This window comes from Mastomys coucha, unplaced genomic scaffold (genome assembly GCF_008632895.1).
Source record: "Mastomys coucha isolate ucsf_1 unplaced genomic scaffold, UCSF_Mcou_1 pScaffold15, whole genome shotgun sequence".
NCBI lineage: Eukaryota > Metazoa > Chordata > Mammalia > Rodentia > Muridae > Mastomys > Mastomys coucha.
Window position 1 is genome coordinate 133,956,659 of NW_022196897.1, and position 19,699 is coordinate 133,976,357.

A 19,699-nucleotide genomic window follows, 5' to 3' on the forward strand; every position below is an offset into this window, starting at 1 on the left:
TTCCTTTGGTTGGGCCTTAGCCCTAGTTAGCCGGGCACTTCAGTAATAAGCTTTTCCTTCATTAATCTCTAAGTGTGCAGACTGTTTTCTCACAGGGAAGGTATATTTCTGTAACAACCTTGTGGACCTAAGGAGTCAGCGTTTTCTAGCAAAAGTATTTTAAGATGCAAATCCATTAAGAGTTTGTGAAGAGTGGAGCTTGTGGGCTGTGAGGTACTTGGCAGTAAGGATGTACATACTACATTGTGTAATAGCTTCAAATCCTGAGAAACTGAGCCAGGCAATACTGAGTAATAGCCACTAGGCACAAAAACATTGTTTGGTTCTTTCCAGATCTTTCAGCTCTACCTGCAGAAACAATACACCTGGATTCAAAAAACAAAACAAAATACTACCCTGATTCAAAACACACACACACACACACACACACACACACACCCCACAGAGAGAGGCAGGTTGTGGAAGAGCGTGAGTACACACATTTCCTGGGAGCTACCCACTGCTGTGTGTAGATATATATATATAAATGTTGCAGTGCTGAAGTGAAAGACTTGCCCTACAATAAATGTCACAGCTCTGCTCTGCTGGGGAAACAGTGTAACAGCTGTCTGTTCTCTGCTCTAGGGAAAGTGTTACAGCTCACTGCACAGCAAACCTCACATAGATTTTATTGGAAGACTCCAGGAGTAAGGCTGCCTCTGCTCCAGGGAGAAGCAGCAACAGTGAGCTGAATGGTAGACAGGGTTTATATAAGACTTCTTAGGGGAGGAGCTTTTCAGGGTAGAGATTTCCAGGTTCGGGGTTACTGGGATTCAAGTCCTGGGTTTGGGGAGATCAGCGATTGGTGGGTTTTCCTGCTCAGAGATTAGTGCCCTTTTCCACACCCCTTTTCTGCACTTGGCCCTTGGGTCTGGATGAGAAGACTATCCATGCCTCAGGCAGCTTTGGCTGAGGTGACATCTCCCAGAAGCCAGTAGGGGGAGACTGACGAGGAAGTGCGGTTGCCGGGGCAAGTCCTGAGGTGATCGCCCCCCCTTTGCCACTTAGGGACTACAATTTATACCTTTCCACCAACCCCACTAAATGTACTCAGCTTTCATCCCACAGAAATGTCGGGGCCCTTGCTGGTCCAATAAAGCAGTCTCAGCCTGTTGAGCAGGAGTTTAAATACTTGTCTCATTTTTCTTACACATACATAGGCTTACCTTTTGAATATGCTCAGTTTATTCACACAAACATTCCCTACAATACCATGCTATTATAAAGATTAAGGGGCTCACAGCTCAAGGTTGGTTCATCAGCATATCGAAGCCCGCTTGGCTCATGGGAGCTGCCATGTGGTTGGCTCCTTAACCCATCTCACAAGCATTACATTATTCCAAATCACACAAAATGGTTTTACTTATGTTCCGAACTGGGTTGTAAATCAAGATTTGATTCTTCCGTGTAGCTAAGCAGTTTATGGCGTATCACACACACATATTAAGATATATTCCAAGGTATGATCTTATATTGAAGTCATAGATAGTTTAAACTAACTTCACTTTGTAACTGAACTTTTATTTCAGGTAGTTGGCTTAATTCAGTGGGCTAGATCGCCTCTTTGCAGCAGGAGCTAGTTAATAGAGCAAGGCGTTTGGAAAGCTGAAGGAGCTATCAATCTCGCGGGCATTTCTAGTTGAAATAGCCGGCTTCCACCCTAGAGAAAGACACGGTCTGTATGCAGACAGAGGCCAGTTAGTTCTCTAGAGGATTACGTACATTTCAAGGGGAGAAAAGCACTATTTCGCTAAACTAAATGCTCAACGAAAGAAGTGACCAGAGGAGACCTTCTATTCTAGCTGGCTGGTGGCAGTAGGGAGGCGACTCCGTAAAGCTTTAGCAATAGGTGGAAGCATGATCAACATTTACCGGGAACTGGAAGTGTCAGGCAGGACTTTCCAATGACCAGGTTTTAATTAAGACCATGGGTGGGATTTAGAGCGGAACGATGCAAGGAATTCAAGGTTGCGCCAGCCTTCCCACCCCACCTCGGCCCTACTCCAAGACTTGGCCTATCGCAGCACCCGGAAGGGCTTGAAAATCCAGCTCCCAGCAACCTGACTACTAGAACTAAGCAGCGCAGCCGGAGCTTGTCCCAACTCCGCCAAGTGGCTCCGCCCCCAGCCATTGCTGTGTTCTGCGCAGGCGTGGCCTTGGACCGACGCTGGTGGTAAATCCGGGATCTGCGAGCTAGTCGCCCTGCCCAAGCGCACGTAAGATCACGTAACTCAACGGTCGGAACCGCCTTTGCAGCTGGAAGTGCGCACGCAGCGCCCCTAGCCCACGGAGGGCGGAGCCCACCAGGGGGCGGGGCGCGCTCGTGGCGACCAATCCGCTGACTCTGCGGGCCTGGGCCGGGGTGCGGGTCCCTTGGAGCCTCTGGCCAAGAGGTGAGGGCGTTGCCGGCGGGTTCCTCTTCTAGACTGTCCTCTGTCTCCTGTCCCTCGGTGCAGCGGGCTGTGGGGATGTAGGCACAGGACGGGGGGTGCGGCGGGACAGGCCGGAATGACCAGGCAGGCTGGACTCTTTCGGCGCTGGAGGCCGGAGGAAGGGCTGGACCTTCCCGCAAGAGTTCATTCTCTCTGCGGCTTTGGAAGATAGATCATCGGTGGTCCGGGACTCGAGGTGGCCGAGGTGGGGACAGAGGTGGTGCAGTCAGAGAGGCCACAGACACCGGCCTTTATTCCCTGCCTTAGAGCCAGGATCCCTCTAGGGTGGGCAGGCTGCGGAGAGCAGCGTCTCCCGGAGGCCTGGCCTGGGAGTCCCGACCCCGGGATTGCTAGGCGACCTTGGTGAGGAAGCTAGGCCCACCCAGAGACAGCCGAAAGCCAATGAGTTACGGTGGAACACAGCTGTCACCAGATCTCAAATAGCTGCTCGCTACGACCTGTGTCTGCCCCTAGGGGAGGTAAACGGGAAATCTGCTCAGGGCCTTCTTGGTTGATGGTAAAGTTGCTGCCAGACCTCCTGGAAGGACTTGGAGTTCCCTTGAGGGACCAGGGCGAGGTGTTAGGAAACCAGGCTGGCCATGTGGGCAGGCTGAGAAAGGGTCTTAAGCCTTATTCCTCAGGCTGGGACCGGGGGATTCTGAAGAGCCTTGGACTTCAGAGTACTGCCTTTTGTCGCTCTCACACCAGGTATTTCCTTTATTTAAGCTTCCTAGTAGGTAGGTAGTGTTTCCTGAAGAGTCCCCTTTAGTCGATGTGACATTCCACAGGTGCCTAATTTACAATTGCACTCCCTAGGCGTCTTTTCTGTGTTTGAGGCTGGAGATTGTGGGCTGTGGTTTCTTGAATGAAATGGAGAGGCAACGGCAGATCCTGGTAGACACATGGAATCCAAGGTGTTGTCTAGTGTGTCTGCCCCTAGGGGAGGTAAAAGGGAAATCCAAGGTGGTGAAGGAAATCCAGGCGTGGTCCGGAGGGTGGAGACTTGGAAACCCACGTGAACCTGGAAAGGGAAGTTAGATTCAGGGACAGAGGACTCTGAGAAGAGTCCACAAAGCAGAAGACAGGAAGTTGTGCTAGCGTGTTGGAGTCCAGGAATCTTGGAGGATATGGCAACTGCAGGGGAATCATCTTTCATTTGGTGAAGCTGGGGTTGAGGGGAGTGTTGAGAAACTGTAGTTGAACTGAGACAGGGCCATGAGGCTAAGGTTCAAAATGCCCATCAGCCAGTTAATCTTACTAGTTTGTCACCTGTAAGCTGAGATGTCCTTTACAGATTTGTAGGAAGCCGACCATGAACCAGCAAATGTCAGGCAAGTTGGAAGTGTTTGCTATGTTGTGTTCCATAAAGCCTAAGCATAGCTGAGTCTTCCAAGAGGAAGAAGTGAGTGTTCAGAGAAGCTTCTAACTTGCTCAAGGTAACACAGTTTGTAAAAGCTCTGGAACTTGAATTATTTCAGGAGAGGAACTCAATTTACCTGGTGTTTAAGGACATTGCAAGTGAGGATGGGCTTTGAGTTATTTTTCTAGGAAGTACTGTTCTCTGTGGTAAAAGTGATTATCAAGTAACTGTTTCTTGCTCAATAAAACTAGATGTATATTTAGAATATGCCTTTGAGTAGATTAGAAAATAACCTTGATAGCTGGGTGGTGGTAGCGCATGCCTTTAATCCCAGCACTTGGGAGGCAGAGGAGTCGGATTTCTGAGTTCAAGGCCAGCCTGGTCTACAGAGTGAGTTCCAGGACAGCCAAGGCTACACAGAGAAACCCTGTCTCAAAAAATAAAAAAATAAAAAGAAGAAGAAGAAGAAGAAAATAACCTTGATAAGCAAATTACTGCCTTAATGAGTTTCACTAAAGGTGAACTAATCATTTGTGCTTATCACTGGGGGAAGGCTTGCCAGTATTGTTTTCATAAGAATATTTCTCATGAAAGCCTTTCTGGAACTTTAGAAACTGATAAGAATGAAGTGTAATTAGACTCTGCGTTCTATATGTGAGGTTTTTTTTTTTTTTAAAGATTCATTTTATCTGTAATAAAATGCATATGTCTTTGTTAGGGTATGTGCAAGTGAGTGCAGGTGTCTGAGAAGTCAGATTCCCTAGAACTGGGGTTAGAGGCAGTTGTGAGTCACCCAGTGTGGGTGCTGGGAGTTAGACTTGGGTTTTCTGCAACGACAGTGTGCGCTCTTCTGAGCTGTTGAGCCAACTCTCCCACCCTATCTTTGTGTTTTGGTTGTTGTTGTTGTTTTGAGGTAGGGTCTCATATAGTTCTGGCTGGCCTCAGAGTTGCCGTGATTGGCTTTGAACTCCTGACTCTACCTTCTAAATGCTGGGATTGCACCTGGCGATGTTGGTTATAGATGCATGCCACCACATCCAGCTGTGATTTGAATCTTTCAATGAGAAAAGTTGAGTTTGTTAGTTACTATTTATATTCTCAAGAACCATTGTAACCCTCATAATTTCAAGCCCTTTCTTATCTTTAGGGATTCTTAGTGCATGAGCTAATTGATTCTTGTTTTTGTTTTTAAAAATTGCTTTTAGAAGGAAGATGGCAAGTGGCACAGTTTTGCTGGAATCCAAATCTTCACCATTGAACCTTCTGCATGAGATGCATGAGCTCCGCCTTCTGGGCCACCTGTGTGATGTCACTGTTAGTGTAGAGAGTCAGGGTGTCCGTGAAGACTTCATGGCCCATAAAGCAGTGCTGGCAGCCACCAGCAAGTTTTTTAAGGAAGTGTTCCTCAACGAGAAGAGTACGGACGGTACCAGGACTAATGTTTACTTGAGTGAGGTTCAGGTTGTTGACTTTGCTTCGTTTCTGGAGTTTGTGTATACTGCCAGAGTGCGGGTAGAAGAAGACCGTGTGCAGCAGATGCTAGAAGTAGCTGACAAGCTAAAGTGTGTGGACCTGTCTGAGACATGCTTGCAGCTAAAGAAGCAGATGCTGGAGTCTGTCCTTTTGGAATTGCAGAACTTCTCTGAGGCTCAGGAGGTGGAGGCCAGTAGTGGCCCCCAGGTGAGTGCGACCCCCAGCTCCAAAGCAAGTGTACCAGGGGAGGATGCTCACTCCAATGGCCTTGTAGATTCCTCTGACTACCCAATAGAGAGATGGGGCAATGGCCTCTCACCAGAAACGCCATCCAAGAAGTGCAAGGAGAAACTGGACAAGAAGAAAGATGTGGCTAAGCCTCCCTTCCCTAAAATCAGAAGAGCGAGTGGGAGGCTGGCTGGAAAAAAGGTGTTTGTGGAAATTCCTAAAAAGAAATATACAAGAAGGCTCCGAGAACAGCAGAAAAGTGCTGAGGAAGCTGCGGCGAATGACAATTGTCCTCAGGACCAAAGCCCAGACAGTGAGAGGATGGAGACTGAGCCAGCTTCCAAAAGTGAGGCTTGCCCTGCTAGTGTGGAACCGGAGGAAAGCCTGCAGAAAGTGAAGGGGGAGAAGGAAGAGGAGGAAGGGAAGGATGGGGAGAAGGAAGAGGAGGAAGGGAAGGATGGGGAGGAGGAGAAGAAGAAGAACTTCCAGTGCACGGTCTGTGACAAGGCCTTCCTGTATGAGAAGAGTTTCCTGAAACATATCAGGTACCACCATGGTGTGGCCACAGAAGTGGTGTACCGATGTGACACCTGTGGCCAGACCTTTGCCAACCGCTGCAACCTGAAGAGCCACCAGCGCCATGTGCACAGCAGTGAGCGCCACTTCCCGTGTGAAATGTGTGCCAAGAAGTTCAAGCGCAAGAAAGACGTGAAACGGCATGTGCTGCAGGTGCATGAGGGCGGTGGCAAGCGGCACCGCTGTGGCCAGTGTGGCAAAGGCCTGAGCTCCAAGACTTCCCTGCGGCTGCACGAGCGCACACACACGGGCGACAAGCCCTACGGCTGTACCAAGTGTGAGGCCAAGTTCTCGCAGCCCTCAGCGCTTAAGACACACCTGAGGTGCGGCTAGTCAGGAATGTTGTATGTGGAGCAGGGCTGGTTGCATGCAGGGATGTGGGTTCCCAAGTGCTAACATGTTCTGGGCAGTTAGAGATGGCTTTAGGACTTGGACCAACATATCTGTCTTTGTAGATTTTCATTTCCCTGCTGGTGCCATCTAGGACTTGGGAAATTGAGGCAACTTTTAATCCTCTTTGGAGGAGGAAGTAAGGGAAATGGCTCTTTAACTTCTCAGAACACCTTTGGCCCCTCTTCCCGTGCATAGAGGCCAAGTCATAGTAGAGCCATCCAGAATTCTGGGTGCTGTGTGCTTCGTGGTGGCCTGAGGTCTCCAGGCACTCTGTACTTAAGCAAAAGCTGGGCTTTTTCTTCACTCGGTTCTATTGAAGTTCTGTGCAGTGATATGTAGTGCTGTAGGACACTTCTCTAGTGGTCTTTTAGCTTTCAGGGCTTGGAAAGTGTCATTCAACGGTTGATCTAAGAATTAGGATCTAAGAATTACACAATACTTTCTAGCTTTTTAAAAAAGATGTATTTTACCGGGCAGTGGTGGTACACGCCTTTAATCCCAGCACTTGGGAGGCAGAGGCAGGTGGATTTCTGAGTTTGAGGCTAGCCTGGTCTACAGAGTGAGTGCCAGGACAGCCAAGGCTACACAGAGAAACCCTGTCTCAAAAAGAACCAAAAAACAAAACAAAACAAAAAGATGTATTTTTATTTTATGTATATGGTGTTTTGCCTGGATATATGTATTGTGTACCATGCAAGTGCCCTAAGATGTTAAAAGGCAAATATCAAATACCCAGGAGCTGAAGTACCCAATGGTTATGACACACGTGTGGGTGCTGGGAACCAAAGGCTGTTCCCCTGCCAAAGCAGCAAGTGCTCTAACCACGGAGCCATCTCTGTGGCCTCTGGAGGATGCCTTGTAATTGTTTGCAGACTGTACATGGATAATGAGTTTTGTTTTGTCTTGTTTTTTGAGACAGGGTTTCTCTGTGTAACTTTGGCTGTCCTGGAACTCACTCTGTAGACCAGGCTGTCCTTGAACTCCTAGAGATCTGCCTGCCTCTGCTTCCCGAGTGCTAGGATTAAAGGCATGCGCCACTGCCATATGGCTTGGATAATGAGTTCTTATATTTAAATTTCCTTATAGTTTTTTCTTTGTTGTTGATTTTAGACCAGGGGTTCTCAACCTGGGAGTTGTAACCCCTTTGAGGTTGAAGGAACCTTCTATAGGGGTCACATATTAGATATCCTGCTTATCAGATATATATATTACAGTTCATAAAAGTAGCAAAAGTACAATTATGAAGTACCAACAAAAATAATAATTTTGGGGGTCACCACAACATGAGGAGATGTTTTAAAGGGTTGCAGCATTAGGAAGGTTGAGAACCATTGTTTTAGACAGTGTAGAATTTTGTTAGTCTGGAACTTAGCAGTATCATTTGTGCTTGCTTTAAATTTTCAGAGATGGGCCTGCCTCTGCCTCTCAAGTGCTGGCATCAAAGACAATGTGCCACATTGATTGTAGTTCTTAGTGCATCTGTCCTCATTCCAGACAAGCAGTTGAATTTTCTACTGGATTCTACCTTTGCCCTCCAAAACCGTAGGGGCCGGAGCATGGCGAGTGTCATCTTTCAGTTTGCCTGAGTTCAAAGTACTTGTGTAGGAAGAAGCACTCAGTAGATCATGCTGATCAATCGCTACAGCATGCTGGCTGTGAAACAAATGCTCCTGTGTGGGTCTCAGCAACTTAAGAGCAGATTTTTCTCTTTAGACTGACTGGTCATTTTAGGAAATGACAGAAAATATTTGGTCACGTGATACGTTGTCAACAGTAAGTTCTGAGGTTATTTCAGATGAGGAAGCTTTTCAAACCTTAAGTTGATACTTTGCCTCCCAGTGCCTCGAAGCAGAAATAAGGCCCAGGAGAGACGGAGGGGCTCTCAAGTGGGACTGAGTGCAAGTATCAAGCCTCGGGTCTTGCACAGAAACTTCATTTGTGTTGGGATGTACGGTAAACCTCCGCTCCTGAGCCAGGGTTTTTCTGTATAGCCCTGGCCATTCTGGAACTTGCTCTGTAGACCAGGCTGGCCTCGAAATTAGAGATTTCATGTCTGCCTCTGCCTCCCAAGTGCTGGAATTAAAGGCATATGTCACCATTTCTTTGCATATGGTGAACTTCTGATCTGTTCCATTTGTTATTTTTTTCTCAGCACTCTTGGAGGAAATGGTTTTTGCATAGTACAGAGGAATTTGGAAATTGTATTGCAAAGTGACCTTTGAAATATGCCCTGAGTTATCATCTGAATGTTGTACTTTCAGAGTTCATACAGGGGAAAGACCTTTTGTCTGTGATGAATGTGGTGCAAGATTCACTCAGAACCACATGCTGATTTATCATAAAAGGTGCCACACAGGTAAATACCCACACTCTTGTGATTGACTGTCTTTCCTAGCTAGAGAAGAAAACTGCAGTTGCTTAATTAGAAGTTGGCATCCACCATACCATTGCAGGTTACAGCTAGGCTTCAGCTTTTCCATCTAGTAAGAGAGGATTCCAGATCCACCTGCTGCCTGCAGTGCTGCTGTGTGTTAGTAGCCATGGCCTGGGTCACTAGGCACTAAAATGGAGCACACAGGTCTTTGATATCTAAGGGGTATTTAAGAGTTGTACCCTAAGTCCATTTTCAGGAGTCTGTCCTAAAGAATTATCTGACATCTGAGAAAAGCTGTGCAGTCCGCTCTCTTCTTGATATGTTTAATAACAGAATTAGGAGCAACATAATGGGCAAACTACAAGGAAGGGTTTCCATAGACTGGAAATCCATGCCCCAGCTCAAGATATGGCTCTTCAGAGGAAGGACTCTTAAATTGCATGGGTACGTCCGTGCTTTCATGAACAATTATGAATGATCACAGTCCCAACTGTTGAAAACGTGGACAGAAACCAGGAGCAAATACTTACCTGGTAAATAATCATATTTAGATAAGACATTATCTCTATTTCTAAAAACCTTTGTGATAGTTTACCATGAGTGGGAAAGTTGTTTTTATTTTGGTTCAGCATTGCACTCGTGTGGTTGAAAATTTTGATATAAACTATGCAGGACAAAGAGCCTAGTCTATTACTTTGTACTATGTTCCCTCACCCAGCTCCTGTCTGCTTACACTTTTATCTGTAAGCACTCAATGCAGGCCTCAGGTCAAGCACAGTCCAGACAAAGGAAGTGTGAACCATTTGTTACTGGAATGCAGAACTCCATTGGAAACTTTAGGGGAGGCAGTGTCACACCATAGATTTAGAGTTGGTGTATGATTATTAATATATTAAAATTTTATGGAAGCCAATGTCTTAATGTTTGTAAAATTGGGGGCATGCCAGTTGATGGTGTAAGAACTTAAAACAACAGAAAGTGAGGCATTGAAATTGCCATGCAGTCCAGTCAAGTCGTAGCCTAGAAGCCACGTGATAATCCATTGTGAACTTCCTCTCATTTTATCAGAGGGACTTTTATTCTTGTAAGAGCTACAGAAACAGTTGTTTGAGAATAATCCAACAGACCCCCAAAGTTGTAAAATTTTCTTATTTGCAGTAACTGAATTTCTTAATCTTAGCTGGCTGAATAGTGATCATTGATTCTTGTCCAGTGGAATGCTCTTTGGACTTCCCAGGATATTCATAGGATATTCAAGTAGCAAGAGAAGTATGTTTGATGTTTCACTAGAAAGTGTTAGCTGCTGCTTGACAAGGTACGACTAGCTCTTCCTCATCTGGTTGTTTTTAATGCCTCTGTTGGTATTTTTGTCTCATCTTTTTCTCTAGGTGAAAGGCCTTTCATGTGTGAGACATGTGGCAAGAGTTTTGCTTCTAAGGAGTACTTAAAACATCATAATAGAATCCACACTGGATCTAAACCCTTTAAATGTGAAGTGTGCTTGCGGACCTTTGCCCAGCGGAATTCCCTTTACCAGCATATTAAAGTCCACACAGGTATGGTTCAGTCTGGCAAGGAAAATAGTTCACAAGTGTTAGATGTATTAGAAAGGCACTTGGAGAATGTTGCTTTGGTGTTACTGTGGCCATAATATAGTGGCTCAGAGCTTTCCAGGGTTCATTTTCTCAGGGTAGAGAAAGCCTGGGCAGATTCATGGCAGCAGGACCTTAGGCAGGTTCCTCACCTTACGCTAAACCAGAGAAGGCTAGCAGGAACCAGGGGCGATATGGTCTTAACCTACTTCAGGCCATCAGGAAGTAGCCAGTCCATAAAGATCCCACAGCCTTCAAAATAGTGAGCAGCTTGAGCATTAAGGATGTGACCCTGTGAGGCATATTTCAAATTCATTCCTTCTGAATCAGCTTTAGGAGCAAGAACTGGCCAAACTTTGCTATAGTAGTATTTTTAAACCTGTTTACCCACTCTGCGGCCTTTGATTAAACTTGTACGTGCTGTCTAAATGCTGTACCACTACATTAATATTTTTTTAAATTAAGATTTATTTTTTCTATTTATATGAGTACATTGTAGCTGTCTTCAGACACACCAGAAGAAGGCACCAGATCTCCTTACAGATGATTGTGAGCCACCATGTGGTTGCTGGGAATTGAACTCAGGGCCTCTGGAAGAGCAGTCAGTGCTTTTAACTGCAGCCCACCACTACATTAATTTGTGGACCCTATTTTTATGTTTTCTTTTTTGAGATAGATTTTCTTATAGCCCTTGACATTGCTGTATAGCCCAGGAGACCTTTAACTCTTGATGCTCCTCTCTGTGCCCCTCAAGTGCTAGGGTTACCCGTCTGCCTTCCTTTTGTTTGTTTGTTTATTTATCTGGCTTCCTTCCTACCTTCCTTTATTTATAGGTTTTTTTTTTTGTTGTTGTTGTTCTTTTGTTTTGTTTTTTGAGACAGGGTTTATGTAGCCCTGACTGTCCTGAAAGTTATTCTGTAGACCAGACTGACCTTGAATTCAGAGATCCACCCACCCCTGCTGCCCAATAACTGGAACTAAAGGCTTACACCACTACTGCCAGGCTAATTACATATATTTTAATTAAGTTGTGTGTGTGTGTGTGTGTGATTTAAGTGCCCAGACGTGTGTGGAGGCCAGAGGAACATTTGTGGGAGTTGGCTCTTGCCTTTCCCCATGTGGGCCCTGGAGACTAAACTCAGATCCTCAGTCTTGGTGGCAGGTGCCTTTTCTTACTGAGGTGCCTTATAGGCCCAGTTTCTGGTTCTGATACAGTGAAAGTGAGAACACTAGTATGCAAATGGGGGACAGTGTTTGTAGCATGGGGTTTATTGAAAGAGCACATAGCTTCCTGTGGCCTGACAGCTTGAGTGTGGATGCTTGTATGAATTCCACATCTTTCAGATACTGCACAGGGTTAAAGAATGTTAATGTACATATGTGCACACATGCAAGCATTTTGATATTAGGGCAGTCCTTTACAGTGGATAGTAGGTTTGTATTTCATTGATACAGTGTCAGCCGCACACACAGAACTGACCTGCTTCTGGTACAGTTGTAAGCTCTTGGGATTACAGTATAATAAACTGGTGTCTCTATCAGGTAGTCTTTTGAGTCATTGTGATGTAACTTGCCTTGTGCCGAGTGCTCAGACTAGCCAGGATGTGCAGATGTGTCTCCAGAGTTAAAAGTAGACTGAAAATGACACTGAATAGTTTCCTTCTTTGTTTAGGAGAACGGCCTTATTGTTGTGACCAGTGTGGGAAGCAGTTCACCCAGGTAAATGCCCTCCAGCGCCACCATCGCATCCACACGGGAGAGAAGCCGTACATGTGCAATGCGTGTGGACGGACTTTTACTGACAAGTCTACTCTCCGGAGGCATACCTCAGTAAGTGATGGTTAGCCTGCTTGAACAAAAAGCCCTCTGGTCAGCCCACAGGGTCAGAGGTGGTAGTAGGCTCTTTCCTTGGGTGTCCTGAAGTGACATCTAGCCAGTAAGGTGAAGGACCCTGTGGCCAAGCCTGTGCTGAACACTTGTAAGCAGTGGCTGCTCAACAGGGCAGATATTTGGTAGTTAGTACACAGATTTAAAAGTCAGGGAGATCTTTTGTTTCATTTTTTAATATTAACTTTTTGATTATAAATTGGGAAACATAGATACACATGCAGTGACTCTTGTTTTGTTTTATTTGTAGATACATGATAAGAATACGCCGTGGAAGTCTTTCCTTGTCATTGTAGATGGCTCACCCAAGAATGATGAAGGGCATAAGACAGAACAACCCGATGAAGAATATGCATCACCCAAACTTGCAGACAGATTACTATCTTTTGGTGAAAATAGCCACTTTAACAACTTATTGGAAGTCCAGGGCAATGTGCCTGCTGTGCAGGAGAACGGTTCTACAGACACTGCTTGCAAAGTGGTGCTGTCTCAGGATACTCTGCTTACCACTTCCATCAGTGCACTTGGGGAGCTGACTCCACAGACAGTCTCCATGCCTGCACACCTCCCCTCGTTGACCAATATGGAGTGACAACCTGAAGTTGTGTGCCAAGCAGTCTGTGTAATTGCTATATTCCAGGTGATGCCAGGGGATGAGGTAAAAGTTGTCAGTGCAAAGATGTAGGCAAGACTGGCTTTGCAGGTTTCCCCAAACTTCCATGATCTTGCACGTCTGTATCACACTTGAAGCTTTCCTGTTAACATTTTGATCTGCATGATCTCAGTTACATTTCATCAGCAAACATGGCAGTTAGCGTAGCTCATTTAGCTCAGTTAGCATAGCTACTCTGGTGTAGCTGTTCATGTCAATCACACTAATGCTTGATTCTCTTGATGTCTAAACCACTGCTTGTCTTACTCACAGAGTGCACAGTATTGACCCATCTCGGGAAAGTGCTGTCCGTGGTAGCCTGGTCTCGCCCTGCCTTATACTTCCATGTGTGTTTACTTCACTCTGGTCCCTTTAGGGCATTTTTCTACAAAGTTAAAGTAGAACTGGGGCCACTTATTTTTTAGCTGTTTCTTTCTGAGATAAAAGCAAATATATTCTGAGAACCCTAGAATGGGATTGAAGATGTAGATGATTCCATTTGTTTCTCTCCAACCCTTTTTGTAGATACAAAAAGATGAATGGCAGGTGGAACATGTTCAGTGTAGTACCTCAGTATGTATGCAGGTAAGGAGTCATAACATTCAACCTGAGATGAGCTGTTTAATTTAGTCTCTAAATCAGATTAAGTCAAAGCTGTCCTACCAAAGAATCCAGCAGATCAGACCGTTGCCTCTCTTCAGAAGTGTGAGAAATGAAGCTAGATGTTAGAGCATTTAGCTAGGCACATTTTCACAAACAGCACGATGAGTGAGCCTGGCCAATATAGAGTACTTTTGCCAGGCTTTCTTATAATGTCCGGAGTCCCCAAAATACCATTTTCACAGTGGAAAATGAAACAAACTAGTAACTGCTACAAATCCCCCTCTCTAGGAGCATGCAAAGAATCTAGAGCAGTGGTTCTCAATGACCCTTTCACAGGGGCTGCCTGAAACCATCAGACAACCCAAGATATTTAATTATGATTCATAACAGTAGCAAAATTATTTATGAAGTAGCAATGGAAATAACTATATGGCTGGGAGTCACCACAACATGAGGAACTGTATCAAAGGGTCACAGCATTAGGAAAGTTGAGAACCCTTGATCTAGAGGGCACCAGAAGCCCTGGCATGCTCAACTTCTATGCCTTAACAAGTGGATCATAAAAAACCAGGAATGTTGTTCCAAATGTTCCTTTGGCTTTCTTGTGCTGAATTCAATAATTGTTCAACAAATTTCATATGAAAAATGCATTTTATGGTACTTGCCATTCCCAATACATGGTTGCAGGGCTTTGGGTATGTGGACCTGTGCCGCCTGTGACCCCTCAGCATTAATTAAGAGCGCCTTAAAGGGGGAATGCTTTTGCTTTCTGGTTGCTTTTCCTCTCTGCTTTTAACTTACTAAACTTGCTGTGAGAACCCTCTGGTTTCTAAGGGAAAGACACCTAATGTTCAGGGTGAAGACAGATAACAGTATGGCAGAGTGTTCTTATCCAGTGCTCACTTTGTGGTAACTCCCTAAGTAGCTGGTGAGGCCATCAAAGGCATTCCACGCGCTGTAATATTTCCTACTTGCTCTTGAAAGTTCAAGCTGAGTTATTTCACATTCTATTATGACCTGGCAATCTAGTTGTGTTTACAGACAAAAACAGACAAAAGACTAGTGATTGGCACATGATCATTTTATCTGGTAAGAGCAAACCTGCCCAGCTGATGTACTGTTATGGAATAAAGTCATCTTGATGAGAAGGAATTTAAACAATAGATTATTTTGTTACCTACTGGAAGAACTGTCTTGATTTTTTTTCTTTAGGAGTTCTAAATAAAATTGTTTAATGTGTTAATAAATGTCTGCTTCGTAAGTCCTTCTAAATTTATTTACATTATACCTATACAAATAGATTCTTTTAGTCTAATTTGTTTAATAGAATGAACATTAAAACTTCAAGTCAGTCATCAGTTATAGTCACCACAGATGATTGACTTACATTCTTGAAATCCACAGTGGCACACAGGAAAATGGCCTCTACTCATCAGTGGTCAGTGTTGATCTGGGGAGTATACAGCATAAGGGCTCTCTGCCCTTCTGCAATGCAAAGTCACAGCAGGCATCAGTGAACACTTTGCTATATACATTGTTGTCTCTTCTCAATAGAGAAAGGTGAGCTTTAGGGACATAAGCCCTAGAGTTAATACCACTTTTTGTGTTTCCCATATTTCTAATCCAAACACAGTTCTATGCAGTGAGAAAGCAAGACTGCCTTTAGTAAGTTTGTCCCAAATGTGCTCTGACAACATATTACTCTCAGATCATCCATAAGGGTTACTGAAGAGGCTACCTGGGGCCATTCCAACCACTTTGTGTCACAACATGAACACTGGAGAGCTCTATAGCCTTTGGTTTTATCAAGGTTTTCTGTAGCAGTTTAAAAAATGGGCCAGGAATTTGAACCTTTGGATTTTTGCTGTTGGCAATTATCTAATCAGAAGTCTAGATTATAATCAACTTTCTAAAGATTTTATGTGCACAGGACTTTTCACTGCATGTTTCTATGTCTACGGCATGCATTCTTGGTGCCTAAGGAGACATCAGATCCCCGGAACTGGAGTTACAGTTGTGAGCCACCAGGTGGTGCTAGGAATTCAACCAGGGTCCTCCAGAACAGGAGCCAGTCCTCCTGATCACCAAGCCTTGCCTTCAGTCACAGCTTTCAACTTGTTAAATGTTACACCACTGTAACTTCTAAACTGCAGCCAGCAGAACCGTCAGGTGAGTATGGCACAAAGCCCCCAGCAAAAGGAGTGCTGTAAGCTTCACAGGGGAACAATTAGTTCTGACCCGAGTTAATTTTGAAAGCAAAAAACAGTCAAAATGTTGCTGATAACTTCCACTTTATTTACTGTACAAGTTCACATAAAACAAACGTTCTTTTAGCTAAGATAGATTTGTTTACACGATTTGTTTTTATAATGTACTCCCTTGCCTGAGAGCAACTTAAGACTTTACAGGGCCTGCTTACTGGTCACAGCTCACACTGCAGCAGGCAGGTCACGGGCATGCTGTGCTGCCAAATTCTCCACAGTTACAAAGGTTTGTATTTGGACATTTTAAGTGCACAATACCAGAGGGAACAATAAATGCACAAGGGCTGGTGCATGTACTTTGGTCATAGTGACACCATCACACATGGTTACAACTGTGCAAAAATACTGCTTTATGTCATTTAAAAAAAAAAAAAAGGAATTCACACAAGCTATAAAAATGTTGCCACAAAAGGAAAGCTTTTCTGTAAGAAATATCGACTGCCGTAACTACGAACTATCTCCAGATGCACTCAAGTATGAGAACTATAACAAATCACTGTTTTGTTCATAATATTCTAGAGACCATGAGAGCCTAAAGCCTAGGCAGCTGTCCCATGTCTGTCCCATGTCTGCAGGACATTTGAAGGGCGTAAGCTTGCATACTACTGCACTGTCCCATGTCTGCAGGACATTTGAAGGGCGTAAGCTTGCATACTACTGTGTGGACATTTGCCTCATTCTTTTTGTCTTGCCAAAAGTGTGTTCTTGGTATTTTTTTCCAATGGTCTTGCTACTATATAGCTTAGTCTACTCTGGAAATCATGTTCCTCCTGCCTCAGCCTCCCAAGTGCTGGGACAAAATAAACACAAGAGGGACTGATCTCAGCTTTTCATCCCCCTGCCCCTTTTTTTGGTTGGTTGGTTGGTTGGTTTTTTTGAGATGGAGTCTCACATTGTAACTTAGGCTGGCCTGGAATTCACTAGGTAGTCCAGGCTGGCCTCAAAGTCACAGCAATCCTCATTCCTTAACCACCTACATACTACAGGATTACAAGTGTTCATGATGCCTGCCCCAGCATTTAACTTCAGTAAAAGCAAATAAGTAAATTAAAGAAACAGCCAAGTAATACAAACAGCAAACACTAACAACTTAACACTTCTTCATGGAGGTGTGTTAGGGAACAAGGATGAAAGGTAAACCTCAGTGTCCCGTAAGACACCATGTGGGTCTCACTTTAAATGGTCACATCAGAAGAATGAACTAGGGAGGTAGAGGAAGGCCAGAGTTCAGATGCCCTTCCGCTGAACTGACTAAGAGCCATTTCCACGACTCATTTCCAAGGCTGTCTGTGGCGCTGTGCATAATGCACTAACTCACTTCCCTATACACTAGAGTTTTAAAATTTTTTATTTTTATGTGTATGCATGTTTTACCTGCATGCATGTGTGTGCACCATGCATGCCTGGTGCCAGTAGAGGCAAAAAGTGGATGGTTGGATCCCTTAGGACTGGAGTTATAGACACCTGTGAGCCCCCACATGAATGCTGGGACTTTAACCCTGGGTCCTCTGGAAGAGCAAATGAGGCATCTCTCCAGCCCACTGACTTTATGTCTTTATATTAGAGATTCTAATGGAGTCAAGAAGTATCAATTAGGTTCCATTGCAAATTTTACCTTTGGTATAGCCAGCTATCATGCAGAAACCCCTAAAGGCAGTGAAGGAAAAAAGGAATCCTAATCAGATGCTAGGGCACATTCCCTCTTTTTCAGGCATGCAGAGGCCTCTCAGCTTCCTGTATTTATACCCTGTTACCACCATGGTGGGCCTGGCAGACACCTACCACCTGTTCTCATGGGACCAGCTTCAGTTTCATCTTCTTTTTCAAATAATAATAAAATGATTTATTATTTTACAAATGAGTGTCTTGCTTGCATATGTGTAGATTTCATTTACCTGTATTTGTTTATCTGTATGCACATGCCTGTGGAAGGCAAAAGAGAAACTGGAACTCCTGGGGAACTGGAGTTACAGGTGGTTTTGAGCTACCCAACATGAGTGCTGGAAATCAAACTTGGGTCCTCTGGAAGAGTAACAACCATCTCTCTAGCTCCTTTTTGCTACTTTCTTTCACTTTAGAAAGAGCTGGCTTTCTCATCAGTCCTTAAACTCTCCTCATCCAGCCCTGGGCCTGGGCAAAGCTACTCCTCTACCGCATGGTAAGAGCCTCCAACCCTAGTCAAGGGCCATCCAAAGAAGCAAGCACCATTCCAATGCCATTTTTACCTAGTTAATCAGGAGTTTCATTGTCACACACAGCAGCACAGGAGGACAATGAGATATGTCTAGTAACAGGCTCTTCAAGCACAGATCGTCCCAGCATAAACGTATCTCGGCAAAGGAGACTCAGCAAGCAAGGCCATGCCTGCAGTACCCTATCAGCATATGAAGTAGCAGGGAGCGCCAAAATCTGAAGTAACAGAGCATACATCTTATGCAAGCCAAATAGGACATCAGAGCTCATACACGCAAATGAAATCCCTCTTGTCAGTTAAGAAATAAATCATGGACCCTCAAAAACAAGTGAGGTTCTTAACTAACCAGGTATAATATAAACTCTTATGCCACACTGATAACTTTTAACCATCACGCCCGACAAATGGACACTTCCCCACGAGTATTCAGCTGGAATCTTCTGTCCAGCTCTGCTCAAGCTTGGCATGACAGTGGCCCAGAAGACAATGTGAGGAGTGTATGAATGTGTGAATAAAGGAGATGCCAGCTAAAGACGGTTTAAGGCAAATACGAAGGGATTTCCACTCCAACTAAAAGTGGAAACTGTCTGTAGAGAATGGGGACATTTCCATTTCATAGGTTTTGTGTGAGTGTGTGTGTGTGTGTGTGTGTGTGTGTGTGTGTGTGTATGTGAATAAAAGCAAAAACAAGGAAATCTACCTTGACATCCATCCATACAACAAACAGGACCTGAGGACCTGCCAACAAGTTCCTTCCTCTGCTGATGCAAGTGATGTCAACAGATCCTAGCTGTTCTTAGTGTCTGTCATGCACAATATGGAGTAAACCAAAAAACATAACTAACACCTTCGAAGTAGCTATAAAAGAAAGCCAAACAGTTCCTACTGAATTACAAACTTACTCCTAATAGCCACCCTAAGCTAAGTCACTTGTTTAAGGGCTGCATCCAAATACCGATGCACAGGGTCTTTGCAAAGCATCTATAAAACTGGGTTGAGGACCAGAGTTCAAGAAAAAAGAAAACACAAAACACGTGGCAACATTAACCATGGTCTCTGAAAATATCAAAATAACAGGAAAAAGATTTGGCAGTACTTCTCAGAAAACTATGGGGACTTGGATAAGCATGATGGTACTTTGGTTGTCATGACCACAAACTGAATAGAAGCCTCCAATTCTCACATTACACAGACATGGTAAGCTAAAACAATATATAAACTGTGTGGCTGGCTTATTTACTGTTGAATTAAGTCATTAAATGGGCATCTCAGAAAGACAGCCCTGCCCAAAGACAAAATAAAAAGGAATGAGCTGCATGCCACAAAGATGTCAGCGCTTCACTTGAGGTCTCCATCTCCTTCTCCATCCCCTTGGATGGACTTCTTGATACGAAGCAACATGGTGGTCAGCCACTGATCCAAACGTGATATTGAGTCAAACTCCTTCACCTGGTTTAAGAAATGAACAGGAATTATACCTGAAAACCATTGAAAACACAACAGGATAGTGGCTAAGCTGTTTGAAGATGTTCCTGTAATAACCCGCTGACTCTGATTGCAAATTGCTCATTCTAATTTATAAGTTCTCTCACTAAAATCAGCTTTTCTTTTCCTTTATTTCATAAGCCTGTA

At 44.4% G+C, this 19,699-nt stretch overlaps 2 protein-coding genes across 7 annotated transcripts in view; one reads left to right on the forward strand and one right to left on the reverse strand.

Annotated features, from left to right (window-relative positions):
• The first annotated feature begins 2,241 nt into the window (after nucleotides 1-2,241).
• Gzf1 (GDNF inducible zinc finger protein 1) lies at nucleotides 2,242-14,861 on the forward strand. 3 transcript variants are annotated; one of them, XM_031372159.1, is made up of 6 exons: nucleotides 2,242-2,432; nucleotides 5,037-6,431; nucleotides 8,763-8,857; nucleotides 10,264-10,431; nucleotides 12,140-12,297; nucleotides 12,605-14,861. In XM_031372159.1, exons 2-6 carry the CDS (start codon nucleotides 5,044-5,046, stop codon nucleotides 12,944-12,946), a joined length of 2,151 nt encoding a protein of 716 aa, XP_031228019.1. In that variant the 5' UTR covers nucleotides 2,242-2,432; nucleotides 5,037-5,043; the 3' UTR covers nucleotides 12,947-14,861. The 3 variants fall into 3 exon arrangements, with proteins under 3 accessions (XP_031228019.1, XP_031228020.1, XP_031228018.1); XM_031372160.1 differs by lacking the exon at nucleotides 2,242-2,432 and adding an exon at nucleotides 2,472-2,676 and having other exon boundaries at nucleotides 12,605-14,856; XM_031372158.1 differs by lacking the exon at nucleotides 2,242-2,432 and adding an exon at nucleotides 2,723-3,179.
• Nucleotides 14,862-15,883: 1,022 nt separating this feature from the next.
• Nucleotides 15,884-19,699, reverse strand: part of Napb (NSF attachment protein beta) — a 43,848-nt gene continuing 40,032 nt past the window's right edge. For all 4 annotated transcript variants that reach the window (XM_031372161.1, XM_031372164.1, XM_031372163.1 and 1 more), the window contains one exon: nucleotides 15,884-19,516. In XM_031372161.1, the coding sequence (XP_031228021.1) occupies nucleotides 19,406-19,516 (111 nt within the window). In that variant the 3' untranslated portion in view covers nucleotides 15,884-19,405. The remainder of the gene's footprint in view (nucleotides 19,517-19,699) is intronic.

Coding starts and splice junctions, on each gene's coding strand:
- Gzf1 (XM_031372158.1), top strand. CDS start 2,986: ATGGTAAAGTTGCTGCCAGACCTCCTGGAAGGACTTGGAGTTCCCTTG. Junction 10,432..12,139: donor GCATATTAAAGTCCACACAG/GTATGGTTCAGT, acceptor TTCTTTGTTTAG/GAGAACGGCCTTATTGTTGT. Junction 12,298..12,604: donor CTCTCCGGAGGCATACCTCA/GTAAGTGATGGT, acceptor TTTTATTTGTAG/ATACATGATAAGAATACGCC.